Below are 12781 nucleotides of genomic sequence, written 5' to 3'. Positions count from 1 at the left end.
TGACTGGCAAGACTCCTGTGATATATAATATATATACATACATAGTACACAGCAACTTTGCATTCTTCCTGCTTTCCCCAAATAAAGAGGTGCATGTGTGTTCCCACAGGAGGGAAATGGACAACCTACCGTGCCATGGCACGGGACACCATCGATGCAGCCGTTCAGGAGCACAACCTGAAGGCAGGTTCCAGTAAAACCATGGGGCTGCGGCTGGAAGGGGCTCGGGACTGGAGCCCCACGCTCTACATTAGGCTGGTCCAAGACTATGGACTGGAAAGTGAGGTGAGTAGTGGGTTCTGGTGATGCTCTGATGTTTTGTTTTCCTCTAATTCTAACACCAGCAAAATCTGGACAAAAGTCTGGTGAGCCTGATTAGAGCTTGTTGTCTGGCTGAGGCAAAGATGGTTTTAACACAAATAAATTCTAGCAGTTGTTCTTCATCATCCCTTTTTCTTTCCTTCCAATCCTGACTGTTTCCTGCTTTAAAATGCTGGGGTCTGTCTCCCTTGGAGCCCCCAAAGCTATAGATGAGCCATGATCACAGCATGGCAGAAGATCTGGGGTGTTATCAGCCCCAGTGATACAGACACAGGATGGGGCAGTGCTGGTCCAGCCCATCCACAGCAGTTTCCTCCCACACAGTCGCCATCTGACACCCTTTGCAGCCAGTTTGTTATTGGTTGGGAGGGAATGGACAAGGCAAATGTGAGTATTTGATGCTTTCAGAGTACACAGGGTTTGTTTTCCTTTCCACAGGTGGCTCAACACTTGGCTTCCACCTATGGAGACAAGGCTTTTGAGGTGGCCAAAATAGCCCAGGTGACAGGAAAGAGGTGGCCTATTGTTGGGAAACGTCTCGTGTCTGAATTCCCCTATATTGAAGCTGAGGTATGTGGAAAAACTACATCACATTCTTTGAGTCTGTTCTTGGGATGGGCAGGTTCCAGAGCAGGTTCTTGAGCAGCTTGTGGCTCTGTGAAACATCTCCTTAAGCTCTTTCCTTTGGGAAGTTCCAGGTTTTTTTCTATGCCTGTTTTTCCCTTTCCCTGGGTCACACTTTATTATTATGTATTTATATATATGCATATAAATATATTTTTATATGATCAAATATTTATATATAAAATGAAGAACAGACACTATATATTTATATATTTATATAGTGTCTGTTCTTTGTTTTATATTGGCCAAGAAGGCCAATGAAATCCTGTCCTGGATCCAAACTAGCGTGGCCAGCAGGCCCAGGGCAGTGACCCTTCCCCTGGACTCTGCCTTGGGGAGGCCACACCTTGAGTGTTGTGTTCAGTTCTGGGCCTCTCAGTTGAGGAAAGAGATTGAGGGGCTGGAGCGAGTCCAGAGAAGAGCAGCAAGGCTGGTGAAGGGACTGGAGCACAAGTGCTGTGGGGAGAGGCTGAGGGAGCTGGGGGTGTTCAGCCTGGAGAAGAGGAGGCTCAGAGGTGACCTCAGCACTGTCTGGAACTGCCTGAAGGGAAGTTCTGGCCAGGTGGGGGTTGGTCTCTTCTCCCAGGCACTCAGCAATAGGACAAGGGGGCACGATGGGCTCAAGCTCTGACAGGGGAAATTTAAGTTGGATATCAGAAAAAAATTCTTTACAGAGAGAGTGCTCAGGCATTGGAATGGGCTGCCCAGAGAGGGGGTGGATTCACCATCCCTAGAGATTTTTAAACGCAGATTGGCCGTAGCACTGAGTGCCATGATCTGGTAAAGGGACTGGAGTTGGACCAAGGGTTGGACTCGATGATCTCAGAGGTCTTTTCCAACCCAATCGATTCTATGATTCTATGATTTGCTCCCAGTTTTATAAAATGCCCCAAGGAAAAGGGAACTTTCCAAGCCCTTCTCATGGCCAGGTGGGCACTGGTTTGCAGTAGCTGCTGTTGTGTGGGCAGCCCAGCAGGGTGCCCTGGGGTGCCATTCCCACCACTCCTGTGCCCGTCTCACCTGCATTCCCCTGGCTGGCTGCCCCAGGTGGTGTATGGAGTGAAGGAATACGCCCGCACGGCCGTGGACATCATCTCCCGGCGCACCCGCCTGGCCTTCCTCAACGTGCAGGCGGCAGAGGAGGCACTGCCGAGGATCGTGGACATCATGGGCAAAGAACTCAACTGGAGTGAGCAGAAAAAGAAGGTACAAAAGGGCCTTTTTCAGCTGAAGCTGCTCTGTTTGGCTTAAGGAGTTTCCATGTTAACGATCCAAGTTAGTTGAATAGAAAACTACAAGAGATGTTTTATTCCTGAGAGAATGAGTCACTTGGTGCATTTCTTTATAAAGACTTTATCAAATAGCTGTGAAATGAGTTGGGATTGGCCAGGGGGTGGAGGGAAAGGGAAGATCTGTATCCTGTTCTTCCCTTGCTTTAAAAATGAAAGCAGACTTGGTATTATTATCCTATTCCTATCAATTATTTTGTTTACTGACACTTTTCATCAGGTCTGCCTCAGCAAAGGAGGATCTTGTGTCACCCCTTTTTATCCCTGTGTCTTTTGAGAAGTGGTAATACTGATGGTACACCACTGTCTGGCCTAAATGAATGTTCTGGGTTGTTGTTGGCTTCCTTTGTCCCCAGTGGGTCTGTGCTCAGAGTCACTGTGGGACTTGCTCACCCCTCTCTGTCATTTTGAGGACATACGTGGATATCCTGCCCCTTCTGAGCTGCCACATCAGGAAGCTGCCAAACAGCACTTGTTGCTGCTGTTGTACAGAGAGAAGTGCCCAGAATAGTGGAGGCTGCACTTGGAACACTGTCCTGAGTGTGGTGGAGGAACAGAAGGAAAGGAGGGATAGGGCTCTGGGAGCTCTTTCACTGGGTAGCAAACAGAGCCTGTGAATGCTCACCTGACACTTCCACCCCAGAGGTTTCCTTGGAGTGTTCATGAAACTTTTTAGCCAGTCAAAAGCTTGATTAACATTCTGGAAGGAGCCTATTTGAGTCCTCATAGCCAGAGGACCTGCTGAGATCCTAAAGCCTGCCCTCAGGAATGCAGAAGTAAAGGGATCCCCTCCTGTCCCAGATGTGAGGGTGCTGCTGCTGCTTGGTGCATGTTTGATGGGCAGCCTCAGAGTATGGCTGGATCAGGAGTGCCTCACCCTGACCTCATGAGGTTTGCTTATGGAATCATTTTCTAGGTTGAACAAAGCTACACCAATTCTTCCCTAAAAATAGTTTAGCAAATGGGAAGCTGTCAAGGCAAGGAATTTGGAATGAACACATGGTTAGGGTTGCATGGACAGCCCCAAGGCCAGCACCTGCAGAGGGGAGTTGGGCACCCTTCCCACCCTCACCTGCAGGAAGGAAAATGGACAAGTCCTGCACTCACCTGTAGGAGTTCCAAAGTCATCCATGGCTCACGTGAGCTCAGGACTGCCAGCAAGGCATCTCTGCATCCCCTGGGTATCCACTGGGCTTTGTTCTGGAAAAGGACCCCTTGCTGCAGAGAAAACTACAGTGCTTTATGTATGTCAGGAGTTTATCACTTATTAAAACCTGGCAAGGGAAGACCTTGCACTGAACTTTCAGGTAATAAAGTAATTTTACTATCAGGGAGACTAGTTTAGACCATAAAGAGCCTCTGTGGTGTTGAGCCTCCTGATTTTCTTGCTGATTTTGGGCAGCTGGGTGAAACATCACACTGGAAGGGAAATGACATGTTGTAGGCCTGACCTGAAAGGGCCACATTTTCCTGCAATGTGCAGACACACCATGTGTGACTGAAGGAGTGGAATGGTCCTGAGAGCATTTACACAGAAATTACAAGTTGATACCTCTTTCCAAGACTAAAAAGTGCCTAAGCTTAACTTTTGAAATACTTTTCAGCTGCCATTTGCTTAATTTTGAGAGCTTAGAAAAATTCTGGTTAAATGGAAGAATCTAATAATAAAATATAAATAAGAAATACTACATGAAAGATACTTGTGTAAGAACTTGGTGTTCCTCAGATACACAGGTTTTCTGTTTTTGTTGTAGGAAGAGCTTGAAACTGCTAAAAAATTTCTCTATTATGAAATGGGCTACAAAGTAAAAACAGATCAATTAACAGACAGCTCTGAAATCAGCCTAGTGCCTTCAGATATTGAGAGGTGAGTGAAGCAGGAGGGTTAACGAGCCCCTGTCCCCCTCCCAGTGCAGTTCCCCAGGGATAACCCTTCTCTCGCAGGTACAAGAAGCGGTTCCACATGTTTGACAAGGACAAGAAGGGGTTTATCACCATCCTGGACGTGCAGCGTGTGCTGGAGGTGAGGCTTCTTTATGTTCTGGGTTTCCTTTGGAAGCAGCTTCTCTGGATTTCCATGCAGAGCCGTGCTGAGCAATGCCCCTGTGCTTGTTGTGTGCAGAGCATCAGTGTGCAGATTGCTGAGAACACACTCCACGAGATCCTGAACGAGGTGGATCTGAACAAAAACGGGCAGGTGGAGCTCAATGAGTTCCTGCAGGTGGGTGATTCCTGTTGTTCCAAAAAGCTGCTGCTTTTATGAGCAAAGGCACAGGTGGGGCTTAGGGCTGGGTTGGAGACCAGATGAGTGTTACCTGTAGTGCACTAAGGGACACATGGAGCCATCCTTGAGCAGATTTGAAACTCAAGGATTTTTTTTCAATGAGACCCAAAGAAGAGGTCCCATTTACAGGTTATGCCCCAGTACAGACCTGAATTTTTCATTTTTAGCACAAAAATGCTTTTTGAACATATTAAAAATGATAGAGTTGCCATTGGAAGGTGCATGGCACAGCTGTGCACACTGACATTTTCTGGGGCTGTATGGGATTAGTAGTTTCTAAACTACTAGTAAATACAAATATGAATAAACTTAATAAGAAGAAACTAAATATTAATAATATATAATAAATAATAAATAGCTATAATAACAATAAACCAAAAAATTAAATACTAAACTAAATAACTTACTATATATTATAAATATATTATAAAGCCCATCCAGGCTCAATAACCCATTTTAACTCCTGGATTGGCTGAACTATCCCAGTTTCTATGAAAGAAAAGCCTTTTGGGGTGCTTTCAAGTGAAACCAAGGGCCCTCTCTTTGCATATGTGGTTTGCCAGCTGGTTCTGTGTCTGAGGAGTGGTTTTTGGGGTGGTATTTCATAGCCTGCTGTGTCTCCCCTGCCCAATGGCAGTGATGAATGCGGAACAGGAGAGAAATTAATGCTGGGGATTTTGGTCAATGTCAGCCCTTTCTTCACTGTGTCAAGTTAAACAAACAAGATCAAGGCGAAGGAAATGGTAATTGTCTCTCTGGAGATGAGCTGGGGGATAAGAGCAGCATTGTTGAATCTAAATGCAGAAAATTTTCACAGGTTGTGTCCAGCATTAGCAAAAAGGAGTATTTATTTGCCTAAAATGAAGCAATTGAACTGGGGAGCTGCAGTGAACTTGGGGGAAGGGAAAAAAGCAAACCAAACAAACCAGGGGGCAAGAACCAATGGCTTTGGGAGTTTATGGTGCTATATCCAAAAGGGAGAGAAAATCCCAGCTGGTCCTGGCTGTTGGAAAGGATCACTCTACTACCTCCCTTGGCATGTGGAAACCTTTAAGTGGGGGAGCCCACCCATTGCTGCAAGGGATGTGTTAGCTGGAGTTTGGGTCCATTGTAGTTCAGAAGTTGAAGCAGACAGTAATTATGTGCTCTGGGAGGGCTTGGGGCTATTCTGAGGTTTTTGCTTTCCTAAGCTGACCAGTCCTACCAGCGTTGGGTGCTTTGGGGTTTTTGCAAACCTGTGTCACTGTGGCTCCTGCACATCTTAGAGCAACCTGGCTATGGAACAACAGGGATGGCACTGCAGGGCTGTGCCCCTCCTCACCTGTGCTCTCCTACCCACTCCTGGGAAGGTAGAACAGCCCAGGAACTGCTGCACAACCCACTGCTAAGTGGGCAGGTTGGCCCTGAAATGAACAGGGGGTTGCCATGGAAGAATCAAAATACATTAAATGTTTGTTTAATTTTTTAATGGATCTGTTAAGTCAGTGCCCAATAGTTGGGTGTTTGCTTTCTGAAAACTTCCAAGTAATTGGGTTTCACTGCAGAGTGATTGTGCAAGCCCTGGGCAAATATTTGTGGAGGTTTATGTTAGAATATAGAACAGGATGTACCTGGGGGCTGCCTGGCTCTCCAGGTGGGAGCAGACCAGAGCTGTCCTTTGGCCACCTGCACAGTGCTGAGGGAACCCAAATAATGGCCCAGCAGCCCCTGCTGCCCACAGGTGTCCATGGAGTGATGCTCAAGAGAGGGGGAGAACCTTGGGAACTGGTGTTGGGATGTAAAGGCAACCATCCTCTCCATGTTAAATCAGAGGAAATCACAGAATCCCAAACTGGTTTGAGTTGGAAGGGACATTAAAGCTTATCTCATTCCAGCCCCTGCCATGAGCAGGGACACCTTCCACCAGCCCAGGTTGCTCCAAGCCCCATCCAGCCTGGCCTTGGACATTCCCAGAGATCCAGGGGCAGCCACAGCTTCTCTGCCCAACCTGTGCCAGGGCATCACCACCCTCACAGCCAAGAGTTTCTTCCCAATGTCCCATCTAACCCTGCCCCCCAGCACTGGGAAGCCATTCCCTGTGTCCTGGTGCTCCAGGACTTGTCCAAACTCGTTCTCCAACTCAGCCTTGGCAGGACTGATACCATATTTGCACAGGTCCAACTGCAGATGTAATGAACAGATTTTCCTATAGGAAGGAAGGAATCTGAAGGATTCCTACACTCAGTGGGAGTAAGAAATTGCATTTTGCAAGTGCCAATTGCTTCCCCAGTGCTCTGTGTCGAGCTGACTGCAAGTAATTTCACATCTAATGCTCACTTTATCCATGGGATAAAAAAGAATTAACTAAAATCTTAGCACTAGTGTGTGTTCGTTGAGAGAGAGCTGAGCTCAGCTCCCAGGACTTAAAGGCAAATTAGTTTTAAAAGTCTGTAAAGGAATTTGGATTTGAAAGAATTGTAGAAGTCAAGTACAGTGTCCCTACAGAGAAGGGCTTGTGAGTGGAGAAGGGCATGGACTGGAGTGGGTGGTGGATTAGGAATCGTGGAATCCCCGAGTGGTTTGGGTGCTGCCCGGAGCAGGGAGGTGACAGGTGCTGTCCCTGTGTCCCCAGCTGATGAGTGCCATCCAGAAGGGCCACGTGTCGGGGAGCAGGCTGGCCGTGCTGATGAAGAGCGCCGAGGAGAACCTGCGGCGCCGCGCGGCCATCCCGGTGGACCGGAGCGGCGGCGGCGTGTGAGCCCCCCAGCCACGGCTGCCTGGAGCTGTGAGGACATCCAGTGCTTCTGCCCATCCCACTGGCCCAGGTGCCCAGAGCCTGTCCATCGGTGTAGCTCTTACAGAATCCTGTGGTGCGTCTCTCCTTGTCATTAATGATTCCCTTATTACTCCGGTACGTGGCCTTTGGGTTGGGGGTTCCGCAGCCCCAGGGGTGTCTTAGCAAGAGTCCAGCAATGCAGGCTGGGAGGGTTTGGGTGCACACAAAAGCATGTGCTGCCTTGGTCATTAACTGTTCACCTCTACCTTTAAAGCAAAGGATGCTCAGAGTGAATCCTGCCTTGAAACGTGTTTAATTCTCCAAACAAAAACCTGGTATCTCAAACCTGCTGCTGTGTCCTCAGCAAAGAGCAAGAGAGGGAAAACTGGTGTTCTGAATTGGACATGCTGTCCCAAAAGGAACAAATCTGATACTTCCTGGGGTGGTGGTGATGGTGGAGAGCTGTCCTGAGCCTTCCAGGAGGCTGGATTTGCTTTGTTATTCCAGAGGTGCCAATTCTTGGCCACACAAAAATAGCAGCTGGAAAACAAGACATCTTGATGAATCACCCAAGGTAATAATTTGGCTAAAAACTGGGGACAGCTTCCCTTCTCCTGTATTGACCCAAATAACTGCCTTTAATAAATGGCATTGTCTGGCAGGTGGTGCTTTGTGCATAAAGGTAAAAGGTGCTTTATGCTAAAAAGTGCTTCAAGTTCAGGACAAATCCTGATGACATGTAGGACAGGACAGGTTTTGGTAGCACAACAGTCTTAATTTAAAAATTTAAAATTTCAGAGTGAAAAAAAACCAACAAAATTTGTCTTGCATTCCACTAACTTTTCTAGAAAAAGGGCTATTTTTCAGCAGATTCATGGAAAAACCAAAACAAGGAGTCCCCACTGGAGCTGTTTCCAGCACTGGTGTACCTGTCTGTTGCCTTCCTGCTGCTGGATTGGCTCAAGATCAGGTGGGAGATTTCTGCCTGATGTTGAATGAGGCAGAGAAAACCTGGTTTATTGCTGGATTTGGCATCTGTTTTATTCCTTGAGTAGAAATAGCAGTTTCCACCTCAAACCCAGCTCCACTTCCCAGGGGTCAGAATTTCTGATCAGGAAAATCTGTTGTCTTTGCCTGGTGTCATCACATTCACTGATAGAAAATAACAGGACAGGAGTGAACAGCAAAGATTCCTTGGATGTTTTAACATGGAATATTATTCCAGACACAAATGGAGATGCTGAGGAGTGGTGGGATGTAGCACAGTGAGTAAAAATGTTGTGTTTGGCTGAAGAAACAGGGTCCTTTAAAAGTATTAAAAATACAGGTGTTGAAAAATAGTAGATACAAAAGAAAAAGAAAACAGGGCAAGGCTCATCTAAAAGGAGTTTTTAAAGTAGTTCAGATGGTTTTTGCATGTCAAATTCAGTTTTTTGATGCAGATCCTGTTCAGGTTGTGGCTCTGTGCTCTGAGCTCTGTGCTGGGGGTAGGGGCAGGAGGAGTTGGCATATCAGCCACCACAAGGATGTTTCAATGAACAAAGGGGTTTGTTCCTGTGGTCCTCTAAACTTTTCCTTTTGAACTGTGTTCCAGAATATTCAGGAGAAGGCTGGAATGTTTGACTCAGCTTTGTATTCCCAAACCCACGTAACAGATTTCACATTCCCTGCAGAACTGAGGGAAGTGAATGGATAACACACAGGTTGTTTTGGCTCAGTGAGCAAGGGAAGAGGTTTGGGATTCTACTGTTACCAACAGTTTAAGGGAAAAAACCCCAAAGTAAAAGTCATGAGACCTTTTCCAGGCCCTGTAAAGAAAATATTTCCAATAATGAACACCTTTTGTATGGTTTAAAGAGGAATTCTCCTCCACTTCTCTCTAACTGGCTTTGTTAAATTAATAACCCTGGTTTACCTGGAAAGCAGGATTTTCTGTGTTGTACCCAAAGTATGCTCTTTGTTCTCTTGCTTTGCTAATCTTGCATCTGGAATGTGACTTTGGGATTCTCTTGTTTTGCTAATCTTGCATCTGGAATGTGACTCTGGGATTCTCCTGACTGTGTGTGTCCTTGGACATGGATTTGCTTTGTGTCTCAGGCACTTTATGTCACACTCCTGCTCCCCTCTATGGCCCTGGAGTGACAGGGACAACTGCATGTGCTCCTTCAACAGCTGAATCTGTACATGGAGAAATCTAAAGTATTTATTTATCCCCTCACTCTGTCTGCAGGAATGTTGGCTTTGTTGTTCGGGGATTTTTTAATGTGAATGTACTGTGGGAAGAGTTGTACAATGTCACTGTCTTGCTGTGCTGATCTGGGGTGGAAAAGCAGGAATAAGATAATTTTTTTCTCTTTCTTTGTGAGATGGGACTTAGATTTCTGGATTTTCTGGGGTTATTTTGTGTTTTAAATAAACTGCACACCTGGGGGGATCCATGCAGTGTGTGTGTCCATGTGTATAATACATGACCAGACACTCACTGCAGGTTTACACGTGGCACTTACGTCTGTTGTCAGGTTCCTGTTGCAGCCTGGGCTGTTCAATGCTGTGTTTGAGGCTGGGTTGTCGTTTTTATAACTGTCTTGGTGTTTTCCTGCCATTATTTATTACCTTTGATATCTGGAATGAGCCGCATGCGTTTATGGAGCAATAAGAGGATGTATTTAATGTGCCTTGTTTTTAACTGAGTAAGGACTGAGAGCATGAATCAATAAAACTGGTTAAAAACGCTCCTCTCACTGGCAGTTTGTTACAGCAGGTGCAAAAATAGCCTTGGAAAACTTTCTTTGGGAAGGGAGAATGTTGGGATAGATGATTTGGCAAACCCAGCCCAGCTTTCCCGTGCTTTCCCATCTTGACTCGGAATTCAGCACTCGGTAGTTCCGAAGTGAAAATGAGGAGCTGCCGCAGCATTTGGCATTCCTGGGAGGTGACAGGGTGAGGGATCCTGCACTGCCCTCTCAGGCTGGAATTGCAGCAGCCACCTGGGTTGGGCTGGGGGGGAAATGCCAGCCGTGAGCAGTCCCTGCACATTGATGAGTTTGATGCTGACTAAAATCAATAGAAGTGAACGGGAGCGATTTCCTAATCTGTTTGGATCATGTTCCATGTCAGGTTTCCCGGGGTTGCCCCGTGTTGATGAATGTTCCGACAGAACAAATCCATTTTCCCTGTCAGTAAATCAGCGGCGCCGTTATCAGGGTGAGCACGATCTTTATAATCTCCAGATTATTTCACAGGGTTTAATTCACACTTGTAGTGGGGATATTCCACAAGTGCCCCGGAGCTGGGCTGCTGCAGGGCTGTGGATGTGCAGCTGGAGTGGCTCCCTCTGTGCAGGGATGAACCGGATCGGAGGGAAACCACCGAGGTGATGGATCTTCTCTAGTCTGTGGTGTGTAAGTGAGATGTCACAAAGTGTTTGCTGCAATCAGCTTTGTCCCAAATATTTTGCAGCACTAGAATCGCCTTGGGTCATGCTCCTGACTTTGCTGCTGGGAGGAACAGGAGTGCTGGGGCTGTCCCTTCCTCCGGCGTCTCCATGGAATGGTCAGAAACTCAGATTTATTGTGCCTTGTGTGGCTGGTGCTCCACAGCCTGGTTAGAAATATGATGGGCAATATCACAGCAGCATTAATATTTCAGCGTTGGTGCCCAAGCTGGGTGTTCCCTGTGTCAGGTGGGAACTGATGGCATCCTTTGGAGAGAACACCATCCGTGGGGATGTGGCTGTGCTGCTGGGACAGGCTCAGGACCTCTCCAGGAAGAAGAGGGGGTTCGTGTCTGTGGCTGTTGTGCCTCGGGGTGTGAGCCCTGATCTCCCAGTCCCAGCAATCCCCATTCTCCGGTCCGTGCTCCTGGAGCTGTCGGTGTGGCAGGAGGGGCCGGGATCCACTGGGATCGGTGCCCTGGGCTCCAGCCGGGCTGGGCAGCTCCCTGTGGATCAGGGTGCGAAGGGAGGCACAGCTGGAATTCTGCTGCGTGCGTTCACCACAGCCCGGTGCGTGAGCTCATCCCGGTGGATGGCTGTGAGCAGGGCACTGCTGCCTGCAAAATCTGGGCAAGTTTCAGCTGTGGATTTCCCTGAATCGCTCCCCAGCCCTCGGGCTTTGTGTGCCCTGAGCCATCGCAGCCCATCCGGCTGCCCCCGGGTGGGCATGGGGGCAGAATTCCCACCCTTCCCAGGTGAGGAGTTTTCCTGTGGCAGTGGGGTGTTCTGAGCTGAGCTGTGTAGGGAATGAGGGCAGAATTCCCACATTCCCCAGGTGAGGAGTTTTCCTGTGGCGGTGGGGTGTTCCGAGCTGGGCTGTGCAGGGAATGAGGGCAGAATTCCCACATTCCCCAGGTGAGGAGTTTTCCTGTGGCAGTGGGGTGTTCCGAGCTGGGCTGTGCAGGGAATGAGGGCAGAATTCCCACATTCCCCAGGTGAGGAGTTTTCCTGTGGCAGTGGGGTGTTCTGAGCTGAGCTGTGCAGGGGATGGGGTCAGAATTCCCACATTCCCCAGGTGAGGAGTTTTCCTGTGGCAGTGGGGTGTTCTGAGCTGAGCTGTGCAGGGAATGAGGGCAGAATTCCCACATTCCCCAGGTGAGGAGTTTTCCTGTGGCAGTGGGGTGTTCTGAGCTGAGCTGTGCAGGGGATGGGGTCAGAATTCCCACATTCCCCAGGTGAGGAGTTTTCCTTGTGGCATTGGAATATTCTGAGCTGGGCTGTGCAGGGAGTGGGACCAGAATTCCCACATTCCCTAGGTAAGGGGTTTTCCTGTGGCAGTGGGATGTTCCGAGCTGGGCTGTGCAGTTCTGCAGGGGCTCAGAGCAGAGCTGGGTGCACATCACCCTCTCCCCCAGTGCCTTTATTTGCCTACATAAGGCAAACTTGGCTCTGCCTCCCCAAATCTCCTGATCTGTTTGTCCAACTGCTGCAGCTGGAATGAAATTGATCCATAAAACCGACACCAAGTGACAGAGCCAGAGTGATGTCCCCGACCACCTTTTTCCCCCCAGAACAAACCAAGAGCTCTGCTGCCCTTCATTTGCTCTCCCAAATTGTTGCTCTGTTTATTTTGCACAGATTCATTTATTATTTTTGCATCTCTCCAATTAACTGATTTGCAATTCATTCCTATGCAAGCAGAGCTGTTCCTGTCCAAGTCGAGGAGCTGTAAATCTTGGATCTATTGAGCTGACAGGGGAATATATTTCATTTTTTCTCATGAATCATTTGCCATCCTTACTGCAGAAAAATGGCAAAATTATGGTGTACTGTGTTTTCATAAATTACTGCTTTTCTCTCCCCCTCTACACCTCCCTAATTTGTAATTTCCTGGGAGGAAGAGGAGTGTGGGAACCCAGAGAAACCCGATGAACAGGGCTTATTTTTCCCCAAACTATCCAAAAATCTGTCTCATCTCTCTTCAGTTGTGTGTAGTGCAACTAATGCAGCTTCCATATGAATTAAAAAAATGATAATTGCGACTGAAATTATTTTGCTTTGGTGTTAATAAACTG

General features: G+C 47.7%; 1 protein-coding gene across 2 annotated transcripts in view; it reads left to right on the top strand.

Annotated features, from left to right (window-relative positions):
• The window catches only part of GPD2 (glycerol-3-phosphate dehydrogenase 2), a 52169-nt gene extending 42163 nt beyond the window's left edge, over positions 1–10006 (top strand). For both annotated transcript variants that reach the window (XM_071562469.1, XM_071562470.1), the window contains exons 11-17: positions 110–285; positions 760–891; positions 1993–2151; positions 3989–4101; positions 4179–4257; positions 4357–4455; positions 7130–10006. In XM_071562469.1, coding sequence (XP_071418570.1) covers positions 110–285; positions 760–891; positions 1993–2151; positions 3989–4101; positions 4179–4257; positions 4357–4455; positions 7130–7255 — 884 coding nt within the window. In that variant the 3' untranslated portion in view covers positions 7256–10006. The remainder of the gene's footprint in view (positions 1–109; positions 286–759; positions 892–1992; positions 2152–3988; positions 4102–4178; positions 4258–4356; positions 4456–7129) is intronic.
• Positions 10007–12781: the final 2775 nt, after the last annotated feature.

Source organism: Pithys albifrons, chromosome 8, assembly GCF_047495875.1.
Source record: "Pithys albifrons albifrons isolate INPA30051 chromosome 8, PitAlb_v1, whole genome shotgun sequence".
NCBI classification, from domain to species: domain Eukaryota; kingdom Metazoa; phylum Chordata; class Aves; order Passeriformes; family Thamnophilidae; genus Pithys; species Pithys albifrons.
The sequence above is the reverse complement of the archived record's forward strand: the minus strand, read 5'-3'. Positions and strand labels throughout refer to the sequence as shown.